General features: G+C 45.9%; 2 protein-coding genes across 6 annotated transcripts in view; one reads left to right on the top strand and one right to left on the bottom strand.

Annotated features, from left to right (window-relative positions):
* SPATA6L (spermatogenesis associated 6 like) overlaps positions 1 to 5,952 on the bottom strand; it is a 497,016-nt gene extending 491,064 nt beyond the window's left edge. For all 4 annotated transcript variants that reach the window (XM_085632931.1, XM_085632940.1, XM_085632934.1 and 1 more), the window contains exon 1: positions 5,787 to 5,952. In XM_085632931.1, coding sequence (XP_085489057.1) covers positions 5,787 to 5,825 — 39 coding nt within the window. In that variant the 5' untranslated portion in view covers positions 5,826 to 5,952. The remainder of the gene's footprint in view (positions 1 to 5,786) is intronic.
* Positions 5,953 to 6,547: 595 nt separating this feature from the next.
* CDC37L1 (cell division cycle 37 like 1, HSP90 cochaperone) overlaps positions 6,548 to 18,430 on the top strand; it is a 260,540-nt gene continuing 248,657 nt past the window's right edge. For both annotated transcript variants that reach the window (XM_085632929.1, XM_085632930.1), the window contains exon 1: positions 6,548 to 6,686. In XM_085632929.1, the coding sequence (XP_085489055.1) occupies positions 6,609 to 6,686 (78 nt within the window). In that variant the 5' untranslated portion in view covers positions 6,548 to 6,608. The remainder of the gene's footprint in view (positions 6,687 to 18,430) is intronic.

Below are 18,430 nucleotides of genomic sequence, written 5' to 3'. Positions count from 1 at the left end.
TATTATAAGAAATAATGTCTCTCAACTACTAATTTCTCACAAAAGCCCTCATAAAGCCATTTCTTCCCCCACCTTAGCTAGAAGGGTGAAAGACGTAATGATTGAAGGAGGGGTAAACACTTCTATTTTTGGGGCTCACTCCCTTAGAGGTGCTTCTGCCTCCAAAGCTTTTATCCTAGGCGGAAGTTTACAAGATATCTTAAAAGCGGACGACTGGTTCAATGAAAGCATGTTCAAAACTTGTTACTTCAAGCCTACATCAAATGCAATTGATAATGTATTAAATGCACTTTGAACTTGCATAATATCCCACCACTATTTCCCATCCAGGTGGATTAATCTATCTTATATTTTTTATTTCAGAATGACGGAGATTCAATTTGGAAACTTCCTCCTGCTGACTCGTTCTTTTGCTCTTCAGAAAATCGTTTGAAATTTACCTTGTTCGCAGCGCACTTAAAAGAAGGAAGATGGCTGCCTGTCGCTGGACTACATTATTGTTCAGAATGTTTTCAATGTTCTAAATTCTTCTCTATTGTTGCTGCTGTAAGCTGGCAATAAAAGGAGATTGCATAATCTTAGCCTCCGTGTCCTTAATAAAATCCAGATTTTCTGCTCATCTGTCTGTGGAAAATCTACATTATGCTGTCTTTCCGATGGACCGACGGGCTCAACCGTCGAACCGCGCAGGTTCCCCCGCAGGTTTCAACGCTGACTGCCATCATGCTAATACAGCGGTTGGACTTTACACCTACCCTGTCAGGCGGAAGATTTCTGCCCGATATCGTAATAGGGCCCTGAATTGGCATGGTAGGCAAAAAACTATTGATTGGGATGTCGCCCCGAGAGATTACCAGTGGTACAGATTAATTCCAGCATCCCATCCATCGCTTTGTTTTTTGATGCCCAAAGTAGGATGATGAAGTAGGAAGGAGCTGGAGAATGATGAGCAATGTGGTCGATGGGAGTAGGGTGATGGGTAGGCATGTAATGAGGGGGCAAAAAGTGACTAGAGAAAGAGGAGAAGGAAAAGGGTGAATGAGGAGGATGAGGCTGCTGAAGGATGAGGAGGATAATGAGAAAGGAATGTGATCAAAGACAAGGATGATGAGCAAATGATAAGTGAATGGGAGGGGCCAGAGATGGCGGATGAATAGATTGGAGGAGAGTGGTAGAACCAATGGGAGATGCGAGTGTTGTAATAGGCAGGGAGAGTGATAGAGTGAGAGACGGTGATGGGAATAGAAGAGACTAGTCAGAAAGATGATGAGAACGGGAAAGAGGCAGGAACATGCCAGACACAATTTAGATGAGTCAGCTCAGTTTTGAGGCACTCACATGAGCTGTTCATTTCCTATTTGTTCCCCTTCAAATACATCCTGCTGCAGAACCTGGCAACAAAATATTGGTTGAGAAACTATCCACCAAAAGGGAAGTCCAGTTATCAACCTCGGAAGCTGTACTCTTTTCACAGTGAGCCGCTATGGGTAGAACAGACCCACATTTGATGTTTGGTCATTTCTGGTTAGGTTGCCAACTATATTTGCTCTTCCAATTGTTTCATTTGTTTCCATGCCCTCTTGGAGTAAATAAACAGCAGCGGGCAATATCCACAGCATACACAAACTTGTTACCCAATATGTAGCAGCAGTGAAGGTGAGTCTGGCAGAATAGGGAGAGGCGGTGAGAGTCAAGAATGAGGTGGGGAGAGAGGTGGTGAGAGGAGAAGGTGAAATAGAGAGAAGGGCGCATAATAAAGTAGGAGAGTTAGGGGAAGAGGGAGGAGAGTGAGACAGAAAGAGTGAGGAAGACAGGAAGAGCAATGAAGAGGTGAGAAGGAGCGAAGGTCCGAAAGATAGAGGGGGTGTGGCAGAGTAAGCGAGGTGAGGTGGAGAGAGTAGGGTCAGATAGAGAGAGCTGGGTGAGTTGGCAATAGAAGAGTGAGGTGGTGAGAGAGGAGGATGAAACACAGGGAAAGGATGGCAAGATGGAGAAAGAAAGGAGGAAAAGGTGAGAGAAAGACGAGGAAAGAGAGGAGGGTAAGTTGAAGAGAGAAGAGGGTGAGGTAGAGAGAGAGGAGGGTGCGGTGAGAAGGTTATGCAGAGAGCGATGAGGAAAACAGGTAAAAGAGTTGGGGGAGAGGGAAGAGGGTGAAGCAGAAAGGGAGGATAGTGAGTAAGAGAGAGGGAGGAAAGAGAGATGGGAATAGGAAGAAGGATACGTCAGAAAGACAGAAGAGGTGAGGCAGAGAGTGAGGATGGTGAGGCATAGAGTGAAGCGTGAGGTGGAGACAGAAGGGTGAGGTAGAAAAAAGATGCAAATTGAGAGGATGGCGAGGTGGAGAAAGAAAGGAGGGATAAATGAGGGTGAGACAGAGAGAGGAAGGAAGCCGCAGTAGGGAGAGAGGAGTGTGAGGTGGAGGGAGGGTGAGACAGCGAGAGAGGAGGATGAGGTGAAGAGGGACAGGTGGGAGGAAGCAGAGGGCGAGTTGGACAGTGGCACAGGGAAGAGGGAAGGGTCAGGTGGAGAGAAAGGAGGGTGGGGTGGAGAGAGTAGAAGGGACTGATAGAGTGCGATTTTGCTCTTTCATATGAAGGGGTGCATTATAATCAAGAGTAGTTCGCACCCACATATAATCCTTTGTTGTGTTAACATTTAGTTATGTACTGTAATAACGTGTAAAGTGAAGTGTTAAGCATTCTTTCATGGAAACGAAGAATTAACGTTGTAGTTACTCGTGTTTAGATGAAATCTCAATGTGTAAAAGTGCATTGCTACCTAATTAACATTTTCGATGTTAATGTGTTTATGTAACATATCAAATTTAATGATTTATACATGTGTGTGCTTTCTAAAGCTTATGTATTGTCCTTATGTTGGCCAGATTCGGGAGGCCTAATGTGTATTTCCCCTCGTTCGCTCTCACGTTAAAGTTTGCAATTAGAATTCATGTGCATGTGGAATTTGTCTTTCTCACATTTCTATTGCAGGTGGAGAATTTCATCCTTGCTAGTCAGAATAACGCTTTTGTTTTAGGAGGTAGGCTAAGGGAGAAGGAGATACATTTGAACAAGAAATGCCGATAATGCAGGATGGATCCTCTCTCACTGGGGAAGGCCTGGGAATTAAGGTAATCGAGAAAGAGCCTGGGAGCACCGCTGCTGCATGGAAAGTTACCTACGAGGAGGTGTCTAGCTGGATGGGGTGATCTTGTGATGTGTTGAGGGGTGTGACCTACAACTTTTGTGTTGGGGTTAGGGACAGAGTCTGGGAACTTCTGCAGTGCCTTGAGAGGAGAGAGCATCATAGAACGAGCTCTCTATTTTTTGCTACTTTACCCATTTACTGTGAGTGTACTTCTTAGGAAGCCTTCAAGTGCTGAAACCTTTTTTCCGAAACTTCACTGGGAAATCCTAAGTAGAGATGTCACGTTAGTGGTAGTGTAGGGACAGACCAATGCTTTTCACTTACGACCCGTGAATGAACGGAGCAATTGATGTCGGGCAGTGATCTTCTGTGTTCTGATTCTGTCATTGGTCATCCTGTACATGTTGCACCGCCTAAATTTCATTCGTAGATTTGGCTTTGTTTTAGTGCCCATATACTTTTACACCCTCGTCTTGAGGTGTTTGTATGTCCCACTTTTTTTGGCTTTGTAATAAATTACTAAACTTTGCATCTGGAGTCTGTGTTTCTTTGGCGACATGGGCTATTGTAATGGTACTGTATAATTGGCTAATAATTTTCTCTCCCCTCCACACTTACAAGCAGACAACAAAGAACCATCGGCCAGGGGTTCCAGAGTAAGTCTAGAACGTGGAACCTGGCTCCTTCAGGATAAAGTTCACAAGTATAAACCCCAGAAATACAGAATATAACTACTAAACCATCCAGCATGCCTACAGTCAGGTCTCAAACAACTGGGAAACTCTATAGTCAACCCCATTCATCTTCATGGCCCACCCATGCTTTTTCATGGCCCTCCCAGATCCCTGGATGGAATAGCGAGGACCCTACGGATGCCCGGAAGACGCTATTGACACTAGAGAGACAGTCCCCCACAGGCCCCAGGTGGTCCAGGAATAGGACGCCAGGACGGCCAGGTATAAGGATGCCTGTTCCCCACAACCAAAAGACCAGGTTCGCACTCCTAAAGAACCCTCAAAGAGGATAAGAGACTTTATACAATATTGCGAACTTATATATTTGTCCATTGTTGATTGGCTGACTGTTTTCATTATACAGGTGGTAAATGATGTAGTGTGGCAGGAGAGGCAGAGTAATAACCAGGCATGAGTAGGTTGTTATTTTGTCAGATGAGATGTACTGTGTTACAAATCAGGTACTTCGAATCTAACACTTTTGGTGCATGTGTGCAGTAGGAAGCGTGACCAGAAGCCTGGGGCGAGAACAGAAAGCCTGGGGCGAGATCAGCAGCTACAGCAAGAAAACAAGGGTTCAAAAGGGATACTGAGAGGCTCTTACACTAGCCAGGGATGGAGAGGCCGACCTTGAAGGTGGGGAAGCAGTTTTTTTGGGGGGGGCAGATTTATATAGCACAAACTCGACCTGAAGGTATTTGAACGCTTTACATGAGCACCAGTTACCTTACACAAGGACACATTCATTTTTTTTATAGTCAAGGGGAGATTAAGTGATTTGCCCAGAACCACAGGATGCTCTGCCGAGGCTCAAGCCTGGTACCCCCGATCCAAAGTCGGCAGCTCTGGTCGTAAGGCCACATTCTCTACCCAGGTTCGAGTCTTGGCAGGATATTCAAGCATTCTGGGCAAATCACTTTATCTCTCCGTTGCCTAAAAAATTAATGTTGGAATCCAAACAGTGGTTCAAGTACAACATTAAGAGTGAGAAAGGATTTGAAACATAAGAGACTAAATCCTGAGACGTTAAGTTGAAAAAAAAGAAAAGAAAAGACAAAGAACTAGTGCTGAACAACTAGCAAACCACCCAAAACCCATCCACAGATAATCACTTTTAAATTTGTAAAATGTGTTATCAAAAAGTCATACAGAAAACAATAATGGCGCTCACGAGGTTACACAAACAGTGTTACAATTGAAAACAATGCCATGTGTAAGCAAACAAAACGTGGCTGAGGGAAGCTACAAGAACATGGTTCAAAACAAAACACACAACAAAAAATGTATGCCCTTCATTTAGAGCCATATATTAGCGTTGACGGCGTTTCGACCCATTATTAGTTCAAGGGTCATCATAAGGACAAAACATCAGACATGAGAGCATCCACTGGATATCAATAAAATATCTGTATCTTCAAGAGGCAGTCCTCCGATTAGAGGGTGCATTAAGCACACAACCTTCAAAGCAGCAATCGCGAAGCAAAAAACTATAGGCAATATTTGGCCAGGTTAGGAGTTGGAGTCCTTAATTCCCAAGGCTTATAGAAAATTTGTTATGAGCTAATCACACAAATACAGGGAGTCCAACGGTCATGTTGGTATTGGTAAACCAATCGGTGTGCTCATTTAAATGCCAAATTTATGCCGAATCGTTCCACCAGCATCCCGATCCGGATCACAGCCTGCACTGAAATCAGAAATTAATGTGTCCGTCTGTAATGCGATTTTTAAGTGGTACTTTGTAGCCATGGCTGTGTGTATAGATGGGTATATGTGCAGTGTAAGTGAATGTCTTTATGTATTGGCGAAAACAATGTGACTGTAATTATGTGTGTATATTTGCTCATTGTTTAACACATTGTGTTACAACGTATGTTAGCAGTGTATGTAGCTGTCTTGGCTTACCGCCTGTATTTGAAGTTCCACCTGCACTTTGAGCGGCATTTCTGTTGCTTTGATGTAGTGTCCGCCTAGTGCCGGTGTTCGCGGTGCGTCCGGTGCTGGATCGGGGCTCCTCCTCCTCCCTCGGGCTTTGGGATACAGGGAGCAAGCAGCGTGGGGAAGCGTCCTGTTGCCATGGCAGCTACTAACAGTGACGTAAAAGTCACATGACGCAGCTGGCTTCTACAGAACACGAGGAGGGTTCCACTCTGTTGCGTAGCCCTGAAGACTGCTTTCAGATGTTATGAAAACGTCAGTCTTTCCCTGCTGACGCTTTCACATTACAAGTTACTTTCCTGAAGACAGCTTTCAGATGTTCTGAAAACGTCAGTCTTTCCCCGCTGATGCTTTCACATTACAAGTTACTTTACCAGACCCATTAACGTCCCAGGGGAGGAGCGGTATGGCACTTATTTTTCTTTAACGGCTTTCCCGCACCTAAAGACCAAGTGGACGTTTTAAGTGCGATGAATGTTTAAAGCATACGTGTCCAGTTATAAACTACCGGCCTATGTTCTGAAAGACTGGTTCAAGCACCTCAGAAAGATAGAGGAGGGAATGGCTCGTAACACTAGCTGTAAAAGACAAACATAACTTCGTCGATTCTGACGTTTAGAAAACAGTAACAACTTTGCCTGACTTTAACATGTCGTCCGTAGTGGCGCCAACGTCACAATGCAGGAAGTGGCGTTGATGAGCGTGACAACAGAAACGCTTTCAGGGGGGGAGGGGTCCAGAAAGAACGAGGTGGGGATTGGCCTCGCGTCTGCAGTGCACTTTCGAGTCATGGACGAGTCCTGGGGCTTAATCGTAGGCTGTGACGTAGCGGTTGATGAAAGCGACCAGGAATTGGCTTCTCAACAGGTACAGCCTCTCTACTCACCATATAATTGTTGGGCTACACACAGAAATACCCATGTGCTGGGTTGTGTAGTAATCCTTCATTAAAACACCTCCAGACGTTTGTTGGTGTAATCTTCTTTATTGAACATACAATGTAAAGCCAAGTAATGAATACATACCAAACCACATATATACTACAGGTTGCTTGCAAAGACTCATGTGACAGTGCGGGTTAGAAATGACATGGATTGTTTTTAGGCCACAAACTTCCCGGCATGTCGCCGCTTTTAAAGTGTTCATGTAGCACATTAGACCAATCTTCTGACAAGCATAACAAGGGGGCGGCCCATCGTTATTATATGATAGAATTACCCATGTCTGTTTTTTTTTTTAACCCCAAGACCACGCCGCTGTTTGGGATTTATAGTTTCGCTTTTAATATCACAAAACTGTCTAAAAAAAAAAAATCCCAATTTACGAATTATCAATGGTTGACTCCGATCTCTCGGAAATTATCAAATGTGCGTAAGATCAATTTTGCATACGCTATGCTAAGGCGGACTAGTTGTGTTGTTTATGTTAATGCACGCATCCTCTACCCTAGAACAATGCACTGTTATTAGAGTTTCCACCATTTTCAGAGAAAAATAGTGACCCATTTTCATGTTTTCAGATTTTAATAGAGCCAAGAGCTTGTACTTTATTATTATTATTATTATTATTATTATTTGGATTTGTAATGCGCATGGCTGCCACAGCAACGAGGCGTCCCAGCGCAGCAGTCAGAACCCCAAAAAAAAAAAAAGAGAGCCAGGTCAGTTGTCGGGGTTAAATGGTGGGGATGGGGAAAAGCCATGTCTTCAGGGCCTTTCGGAATGCTAGATGACTAGGAATAGTTCTAACTGAAAACGGGAGAGAGTTCCACAATTTGGCCGCTAAATGTCGAAACGAGCGCCCCCCAGGCTGTGGCTCTCCACACTCGGGTGACGCAGACCAGGGCATGTTCAGCGGAGCGCAAAGAGTGCTCTGGTACATATGCCTCCAGTAGATCTAGAAGGCCCGACGGGGTCTGCTTTGCTAGAATCTTGTGAGAGATACACAGTGCCTTAAATTGAATCCTCTTACACACTGGTAGCCAGTGAAGTTTAGGGAGCAGCTGGGCAACCGAACAGTACTTAGGTAGTGAAACCAAGATCCGTGCCGCTGCATTCTGGACCCTCTGGAGGCGGTTTACACTAGCCCGTGTGGCTCCCAGGTAGAGGCAATTTCCGTAATCTAGTCTAGCGAGAACTGACGCTTGAATAATAGTCTGCCGCACTGGGGGGGGGGGGGGGGGAAACCCAAGCAGTGGCTTAAGACCTCGCAGGAGGCCAAAGCAGACGCCGGCAACGGCCTTGGTTTGTTTTTCGAAGGTCAGACCTCGGTCAAACCATATCCCGAGATTTTTTACAGAGTCCCTAGGGACTGGGGCAGGCTTCAGACGGTCCGGCCAATAGAGATCCGTCCATAACTCCCTATCCTTTCCGAAAAGCAGAATTTCGGATTTCCCGGAATTTAGCTGAAGGTAGTTTGCTGCCATCCAGTTCGAGATAGCCAACAAATCGTCCCTGAAGTTAGTTAAGTTGGTAGGGCTTTTCTTGGAGAAACTTATCATCAGTTGGGTATCATCAGCGTATGATACCAGTGACAGCCCCCTTCCCTGCGCCAGCACCGCCAGAGGGCTGACGTAAAGATTGAATAAAAGTGGGCTTAATATAGAGCCTTGTGGAACTCCATGGTGAAGTGCACATTTTTGTGAGGAGAAGGGAGGTGCCAAGACCTGAAAGGATCTCTCTGATAGAAATGATGTGATCCAGGCCAAGGCCTGGTCCCTAACCCCGATGTCCTGTAGGCGTTTCAAAAGTATTTTGTGAGATATCGTGTCGAAAGCGGCACTTAGATCCAATAGGATCAAGGCCGCTGAGTCGCCTACATCTAAATGACCTTTAATCGTTTCTGATACAACCAGGAGTGCAGATTTAGTGCTATGCCGAGGTCGAAAACCATGTTGGGTGGGGTCAAATAAGGCGTGTTGCTCAACATAACCAGCTAGGATGGAGTTAACATGCGCCTCCGTAACTTTGGCCAGGAAGGGTAATTGCGAGATGGGGCGGAAATTACCTGGATCAGATGTCAGCTGCAGAGCCCGAATTAATTTTTGAACATAGGGCCACAAACTCCAGCGACGTAATAGGAGGAAATACCCCCAGACTATAGCCGTCCATATTCACGCCCTCAACTGAATCCACCTCTGCAGACAAGGGAACTACTTGTGGGAGTCCCTGATAAATCAGTTCCACCTTATTAATAAAGTATGTGGCTAGCTCATTACATTGATTATAAGAGGTGATTGGAGAACCCCCTTTACCACCGGAATTCTTCATATCACCCAGTATGGAAAAAATAGTTTAACTGGGTTGGTGCTCCCCAAAATTTTGCTGGCCACAAAGTCAGCCCGGGCTCTGCGAATCTCTTTATGGTATGACTTAAGAGCTAATTGGTATTCCAGTTTGGCAGTCACATCATATGTACGCCTCCAAACGCGTTCCAGCCTTTTGCAACCCTTTTTGGCCAAGGAGAGGGCTTCGTTAAACCACGGGTTAGATGGTCCACGTCCTTTCCTTCCCCATTTCGCAGGGATAAAAGTGTCCAGGCCCGCCGTCAACCAGTCCTGGTAACACTGATTCGCTGCGTCTGTGCACATGGGTAGCTTTGGTAAATGGCTGGATAGCCAAGCGGAGAGGATCTCTGGGTTAAACCTTTGCCACGCGCGTTTAAGGGTCTTCAAAGGGCAGCTGGACTCCGCTTTATTAGGAGATTTAAAAGAAAAGGAAACCAGAAAATGGTTGGTCCAAGCCTGAGGGATGGGAGAGCGCATTGTGATTTGAGGGAGGTTAGAGATGACAGGGTCCAAAACATGACCGGCTACATGGGTAGCTTCGAGCACATGCTGCTTTAATTGAAAGGCTTCCAAGTCAGCCAAGAAACTGCCAATATCTGCCTGATCGGTGCTCTCAAAATGGAGATTGAGATCACCCAAAATGGTGAAATTGGCTGTTACTAGCGAGGTGACCCACTTTATTTAGTAGGTCTTCCCTAAAGCGGCTGTTACTAGCGAGGTGACCCACTTTATTTAGTAGGTCTTCCCTAAAGCTAGTAGCTGACCCAGGGGGTCTGTAAATCAGGAGACCAGTCCATGAAAAGTTGTGTGTTAGACTGATTTTGAATAGAGCGCATTCACAACCCGTTATGGGTTCACTCTCCAAGCTAGTTCGATAAACTTCCTTATCTATCATTGCCACCCCACCCCCTCTTCCCACCTCCCTGTTCACGGACTTCAATATGTAACCAGGCGGGAGAGCCAACCAGGGTATTGCTACGACATCCTGGTTAAGCCAGGTCTCTGTAAGAAAAAGAGCGTCTAGGGACTCGTCAGTTAGAAGGTCGAGGACCTCGGCATGATGTTTTACCAGAGAGCGACAATTCAGGCTCAGAAATTTTAATTGCTGAGGCCCGGAGGGGCACTAAGTCCGCTGTGCTAGGGACAGTTCGAACGGGCAGGACTTACAATGAAAAGACTGCTCGTGAGGAAGCCAGGCAGATGCCGGACAGTTAGGGGTAGGGGCCAGAGCAAAAAGAACTTCCCGTGAGTATAGGATGGAAGCTGGCATAGTGGAATCCACAGAGCCTGCGGCCTGCGCTGGCCCGGCGCGGACGGGCGCAGACGGGCTTGCCTTAGGCGCGCCAGCGGCGCGTCCGCAGTGCGGTCGCGGCAATGTGCTAATTTATGTCCGTGTGGGAGGATCCGGCCGGGCAACTGTACCGTCGACTTCCCCCCTGTCCAAGATGGCGGAGCTGCTCCGACCGTCTCGGGGAAGCCGGCACAAGGAACCCAGTCTCTCCCACCGCCCAAGGAACACTACAAGCTGATGCAGGTAAGCTAAAACAATAGAAAAGTAAAACCCTGCGCCTCAGTTAAAAGAACTGTAATATCGCGAAATAGTAGTAAAATAATACCAGTGACTGGCGTTATCCCTTGCTCCCGGCTCAAGCCTCAGGAGCTGACTATATTGTACTCAAATATGATTTTGTATAACATTTTCTACATTCTTTTTGGATCTGGATTGATGGTGCTGCTGTTTTCAGAAGTAATGTGATCAACATAAAGCAAGCATTGGCAAAGCCAAAAGGTCTCGGCAATGCCCAAGCTATTGGCTTTGTCAATGTGAATGTCTTTAAGTCATGATGTCAACAGAACATGTGCTGTTAAGCATAGCTGAAAGTTACTGAAAGCTCAGAATCACAGGATGTTGAGCTGACGCTGAGTCACTTCGTGCTAAAAAAAAAATTAAAAAAATGCAGCGACACAGGAGGTAGTGGGGGCGGGTTAAGCAGGGAAGCAGGAGGAGATGGGTGCAAGCAACAATCGGAAAAAAACTTTAATTGAAGCAGGATCATTGCCAAAAATGAATGTGTCATTGTGTAATATAACTGGTGAGTACTTAAAGTGCTTCAATACCATCGCCTTGTGTTTGCGCTATGTGCTTCAGTGCCATCGCCTTGTGTTTGCGCTATGGCAAGATGGATGACTGAACGAGCGTTTCAATACCAACGCATCGTGCAACAAAAAAAAGGCGCGTTTGTGTTTTAACACATTTTTTAAAAATGCATACGTTTATGTACACATGCATTCATTTTAGTGGTATGTGTGTAATTGTACAAAGGGAGATGGCCTGAAAACACAAGTACTCCTATAGAGTGCTTGGAAACAAACAAAACAAGCATTTGCAATGCAATAGATCTCGTATTTGCGAGAGTTTGAGCTATTCGCATTGTAAATGACAAACCTTTTATCAATGTGTTGGTTTTGAATACAGATAAATAAAAGGCATTGTCATTTACAATGCCAATAGCTTAAACTCTCGCAAATTTGAGACCTATTGCATTGCCAATGCTTGTTTATATCACCAGTACAATTTTTTCCAGTTTCATTGGTAACCGGCAGGTAATGAGTGCTAGAACCAAAGTTCTGTTTGCACAGAGAGACCGAGAAAGCAAAACAGCAATCAAAAAAGTGCAAATCAATACAGAAAGAAATGCTTACCTATAGCATATGTCGTCTCTTTGTGTAGGCTGAAAAAAAGCATTAGGTAATAAAGTCCCCAGCAGCAGAACTCAAATTGAGTTATACCACCGTTTTTTATTCAGTGGGCAGCCGCATCTGTGAGTGGAAAATTTGCATGCCATATGGAGGGCTCAGGTTATATTTACAGGCAATGCTTTAAGAAGAAGAAAACCATTTAGTGGAACGCAGTTATAAATCGCAGCCCTGAGAGGGGGTCGCTTTGCCAAAATATTGAGGCTGCGTGATTTTGGGTGGGAGCTGGCACAGCAGGCAAGCTCCAAAGTGTTTACATACACACTATTATTGTCTTGGTTATGACTAACATTCAGTAGTTAATTGCGTAACTTCCAACTCTCCTATATTAAGGAAACAAACAATGAAAAATAAACTGAACCATGAAGCGGACCCTTCAGCCGTTAAAAAACACAAGCTACACGAAGGGCATGGATAGGGGGGGAGGGGGAACAATGGAGGAAACATCCAGAGATTTCTCACATTAACACACCGCTTTCTTCGCGCATCGTCCGTGCAGGGTGGGAGAGGGGAGTATATATACCATGTGAAACAGGTTCCAAGTAACCAAATATTTTTGAACAACAAAGTTAATTAATTCAATATAAATAAAAATACCTGCTATGCATGCAAAAGTCTTCCGCGTGTACTTTTTAGTTTAATCACGTTGTGACTGCGCCTCAGGGAGCTTCACTAATCATTCCTTTTCATTCTCCCCCTCGACATGAAATTGGTGACGGTGGGTGTTGGGCAGCTGCATGAGCACTGGATAAAACTGGTGAAGAGGCAGCGTAGTGTCTGTGCTGTGGAGGACAATTTAACGGAGTGTGAGGGCTGCCCATTATAGCAAAAAAATGCAAACGCCATATAGCGGACACAGCGTAAGTTAAAAAAAAAAAAAAAAACCACAAGCTACACGAAGGGCATGGATGGGGATCAATGGAGAAAGCATCCAGAGATTGCTCTAATTAACACAGCGCTCGCTTCTCGCGGCGTCTGTGCAAAGAGGAGTGGCATATTTAAAAGTTAAACCAACGCCCATTTAGCGAGAGAAAAAGCACGCATAGTGCACTGCAAATACCAATTTAAAAAACCTGCTAAAGCTGTCCCACCAGTGCTCTTTAGATTAATTAGGCAAAGAGTTCTCCCGAAGGGCTAATGCAAGCAATACCGTAAGGACACACGTAAAAGGTCCAGTCCTGATGGAAGGTTACAAAAGAAGACATGGAGGTATTAAGGAGGGACTATTAACAAATCAAAAGCCAACATTTACAAAAGGCAGTCACAGCAGCCAATAGAGAAGATGGGTGTAGCTTCAAGGCCATAACTGAATACAGCATGCTTCGTAGAGCAGGGCATGTGCTGCCCAGGCTCGACCTAGAAGTAGCTCTGCATTTCGGGAGCAGTGTAATGAGACATATACTTGATTCATGCGAAACACAAGAAGAGGGCATGACGTCCGCATGCCATGACGAATGGCATTAAAGAAAATGAAAGTGAAGCTGAAGTTTACCAATGGTAGGTGATGGGCAGTCCGTAAACCCACAAATAGAACATAACACATCTCTTCAAGACAGCACATGCGCTGTCTAGCCGAGACCTAAAAAAGTTTTCAGGAGCACTACAGAGAGGGGCTTGGACTCTGCCCACAAGAGTACATGTTTTGATTGGTCAGAAGTTGTGGGCTTCCTAGAAAGGAAGTGTTTCCCCTCCACGCTGGTGTATTTATTTGCTTTGTTTCTCAAGCTGCCTGAGCCAGCAGCAATATGGCTGCTTGAGCTTTCGGGGTATCTGTGCGCGCTACAAGTGCATATAACATAACATAACATTCACATTGTAATGTCATGTTATTAAAGTATCCTATATACGTTGATTATTAACAGTGTTTGTTTTTCTCTGGCAGCAGCACAGATGAGAGGAGAACAATCATGACAAATGTATTTTAGTGTCAGAACCTTCCCCTTCCATCATTAACTTTAGACTTAGTTTTGTGTTTGAGAGCAGCATGGGATGCTCAGAGCTACACTACTCTACATGGATTTTTAGTTCTGCCTTGACAAAAAAAGATTTTGGTGTACTAGTATGTGAGAGGCTTAGGGTCCGCCCACATGTTGGTTCCCCTGAGTCCAGGATTTGATTAGACTGAATTTGTGTGCTTCTGCTAGAAAGTTTGCTTGTATTGCACTTTTTGGCTTGTGGCAAAGCTTTTACTTGATACAGTAAGACTGAGCTGGTTATAGTGTCATGCCAATAATCACAGCTACAGGCCTGATCTGTTTATGAAATGTTATCACAAAGCAACTAGGCCTGACATATTTGTGAAAAGCATATGTTAAAATAATTAGCGTGTTCAACCTTTATTTCATCTCGAGGCCCTAAAAGCACACAAATAAACAATAATAAAACATTAATAAACGAGATGCAATAAATGCATATTATAACAAGCATTGAAAATGCAATAGGTCTCGCCCATTATTAAGTTAAAGCCATTTGCTTTGCTAATGGTACTGTATAGCAAAGAAAATGGCTTTAACTTAATGAAAGGCGAGACCTATTGCATTTGTAATGCTTGTTTTGTTTTTGTTGCAATTTTATTTAGCGTAGCGCGAACTCAACCTGAAGGTCTGCTGTGCTTTAAATGAGCACCAGTTACACTACACAAGGACACATTCCTTTTTTTAGGCGCGGGAGATTAAGTGATTTGCCCAGAATCACAGGATGTTGAGTAGATGCAGAGACTCTAGCCAGGTTCCCTAGCTCCAGAGCTGGCAGCTCTGGCCCGAACCCCTGGGTGACCGGTGAACAGTGCTTTGCTTCAATCAGCGCACCCCTCAGGTTCGAAGCTAGCCTCAAACCCGTGGGAGTCAGTCTGCCCTTCAGGCATGCCAACTTGTGCAAAACTTTCACCTTTGGAGGAGGGGTGGGATTGTGTGCCTTTCATAGCCTGGGGCACGTTAAATTCATCACCCCCCCCCCCCAACCCCCCTTCCTGGGGAGATCTCACACCTCCTGTGCACGTCAGCTGCACCGAGCCTCGAAACAATGAGCTGGAGACCGGCTCCCTGCAGGGGTTTGCAGCTCATTGTGTGCACACCCTGTGATAGCGCCTTCTCGCTGCGTGACCCTGTGATAGCGCTCCTGGTTCTGTTTTTATTAATCTGCTTGCCACTTTCCTTCCCACGGTTTGTGCTTTGACTTGTGGCACTCAGTCAGTGTCCTTCCTTGGGACGCTCCGGAAATAGATAAGTGTACTCCCGACCCCCCCTGCAGAGCTCCCCACCACACACATCCTGCACCCGACAGCAGAGCTCCCGAACTGTCCTGTCTTGGGCAGCCACCCTCCTGCATTACTGAGGCACTCAGGCAAACGCACAACTTCAAGTACCACAATGCAAAGCAGAAAAATAAACACAGGCTCGGATCTCGCTCTGGTGTGAATGCTGTCGGGGGGGGGGCGAAGGGGGTGCAGGACTTTTCCTCTGGATGGGGCCACGCTCATGTGACCTCCCTCCCCCTCCACTGAAAAACTGATAATCATCTCAGGTTTCTTATCTCAGCCTCTTTCAGAAGTAGAGAAAGATCCCATTGGCAAACTAGGGAGGGAGGCGCCAAGCCTTTTCTTAAAGGGGCAGGGCGGGTGAAATTCGGAGCCTTTGACAATCATCCACATATCTCCAAACATCAGGGAGCTGCTAAGATGGGAGCTTTAGTTAGCGAGGGCAATTAAACATACAAAACTAATGAATAACAACACAAAAGAAACAAAGGCGCGTACTGCCAATCGCCCAGAAACCAGGGGTTTTAACAAAGAGACCACAATGGGCATGCGATTGTCTCTCACTCCATCCCCCAAACCGGACCCTACCGGCTTCACGATAGCCCCCCCGGCCCTGTATAAAGTGGTCTAGAATGCCACTGGTCTCTTCCAGGACTCTCTCCGCCCAGCCCTACCAGCCTTTCTCAAACAAGGTAGCATACATATGACCCCCCTCCCCCCCCCCCCCATAGTCCTAGTGGAGAAGTGTGGCTCACTGGTTAGAGTAGGCAGACCTGGAAGCAGAGGTCAGCCCGGGACCAGGGTTCAATTCCCGGCTCGGCTGGGTCTTGAGTCCATAAATTGTCCATGGACTCTATAATTCTCGCTCCAGTGCATACTCGATTCATGGGTTCACACTCTGCGACTCTGGGCAATAGCTTGCTTAATCTCCACAATGGCCCCTCGCGGCGGGATGCCTGGCTTTCACCTTGTGGATGCCCTGCTGGGTTATCTCACAGGGGAATACCAGGACGGGTTCCCTAAGCAAGCGCTTAGAGACCGGTTGGTGATTTGCGCTATATAAATATCTGTACATACTGGCCTAGCCTGTATAAATTAGCCTAGAGTGTAACTAATCCTTTCCCGCACTGATTCAGCCCCAGCCCTGCAGTCCTTTCATTGAGAATTCACTGACATGGGACGGACTCCTGCCCAGCCCTACTACCCTTGGCGAAAATAGACCGAAAAACGATTGGCTCTACCCCCGCCCGACCACCTTTTACGGAAGCAAGCTCAAAGCGTGAGCGGCTCTTCCCAGCCTTAGAGGAGTGATGTACCTAGCCAGACTAGCCTTTCAGATATCAGTCGGGCTTTTGAGTGAGTCTACCCCAGCCTCCGAGATTAGAGTGTCATGTAACTGACTTCCCAGCCCCCGTGGACCTTCAGCAAGTAATCTCGTGAGTGATTGACTGAGAGTGTCAGTCAAAATCCTTTATTGCTTAATTAATTAAAATAATTTGCAATTAGAGTACAGACACACAAATATAGGTCAAATAAAATTATATACGAGAATTTAAAATATTGGTCAGTAAATAATAATTAAACAAGAGCGGCGCACGTTGTATTTATATTCTCCACGGCCGCTGCCATACACGCACTTTATGAATTCTCCAAGGCCGCTGCAATACTCTAGTTTACCTTTGTTTACTCTGCCCATGTCTCCCGGTTCTGTTTTTAATCTGCTTGCCACTTTCCTATCCCAACAGCAGCCACCGTCCTGCATTACCGAGGCACTCAGGCAAAAGCACAACTTCAAGTACCACAATGCAAAGCAGAAAAATAAAAACAGACTCGGATCTAGGACAGCCTGGCGCGCGCACGCTCTCTGGTGTGAATGCTGCAGAGGGGGCCGGCGGGGGTCAGGACTTTTCCTCTGGATGGGACTGCGCTCATGTGACCCCCCTCCCCCTACACTGAAAGACTGATAATCTCCTCAGGTTTCTTATCTCAACCTCTTTCACAGAGCTTCTGAATGCCGTGCAATACTCCGCGCTGTAGCAGTCTCTGCAACTTCTGCACACACACGCCAGTGACATGCCCTTCCCAGGACACAGTGAGAGCCACTGCTGGTACAGCACACGCACATCACTCTCGTGGATCCGATCCACTGCGATGAAAGCGCTGTGGCCGGCCGTGAAGCGGGGAGGAAGCATATTTGAAAGACAAAGCACAGAGTCCATTTCGGGCACGCAGTGGCATAAATCAAGTAATTAAAAAGTATGTAGCACTGAAGCAGCATAGCACTGGCAGGAGTGCCGCGCTGTGCAAAAGTAATGAAAGGCGTGTGCTTGCTTAAAGAACAAGCGTAGCCAAAGGGGACCGCGCTCAAAATGAAAATAAAGAGTGCTTATGGCCTTTTAAAGGAGAGTCTGTTAAGCCGCAGGTACGATCCAGTCCGGGTGGGCGTGGAAAAAAGTAGACGCGATGGTAAGTAGGAGAGACAAAAAAGCCTCCGGGACAATCCTATCAACCCGTTTAGCATAATTGGTGACGCAAAATGACGCGCACCAATAGGAATTACAGGCGGTTAGAGACACGACTTGGAAAACCGTATTGATTCCAAGAGACCCTCACATGGCGAGAGCAGCGCATGCCGCTGCTAACACCAGGCGAGACCTAAAAAACGAATGCACTTATAAACTACCTTAAAAATATGTGCAGAGAAATAGGACTCAGGATAAAAGAGTACAACGTTAAGCGTGCATGTTTTGTTGTATTTATACACATAAACACAATAGCACCAGATATGTAGCCGTTTGAGACTCAAAATTTGGCCCGGTTTTCCACATAGCCAGGAGGTAACGGGACAGTGCAAAATTCAATGGTTTAAGGTTGGTTTTTAAAATCCTTAGGGAAGACTTATGCTCTCTATTCCCCAGATTCTGACTAAGTGGTAAAATCCAACACCGCCTACTGAGTAGGATGGGCAGAAAAACAATACATGTTCTGAAATCTCCTTGCAGTCGTTACACACTGGGCACAGCTATTCAGTAGGGGATTTGGCCCATTTGGCAGTGAACAAACAAAGGAGCAAAGTCCTATTGGGGAATAACCAGAACAAGTGCCTCGCTTGAGGGGTTCAATCTCATCCATGAAACCTTCTCTAGTGAATGAGCCTTTTAATCAAGAGAAAGATATCGGTCAGAAAGCTGTGCCTGGCGTTGCAGTGAATTAAGGACTCTTGGTGCTGCCAAATGCTAATTTGATGTTACTCTTATAAATTGACCTAGTCTCTTTTGGGGCACTCCACAATGACGGTAACCCAATCTCTCC

The sequence above is a fragment of the Triturus cristatus genome, chromosome 2_1 (genome assembly GCF_964204655.1).
Source record: "Triturus cristatus chromosome 2_1, aTriCri1.1, whole genome shotgun sequence".
In the NCBI taxonomy this organism is placed as follows: domain Eukaryota; kingdom Metazoa; phylum Chordata; class Amphibia; order Caudata; family Salamandridae; genus Triturus; species Triturus cristatus.
The sequence above is the reverse complement of the archived record's forward strand: the minus strand, read 5'-3'. Positions and strand labels throughout refer to the sequence as shown.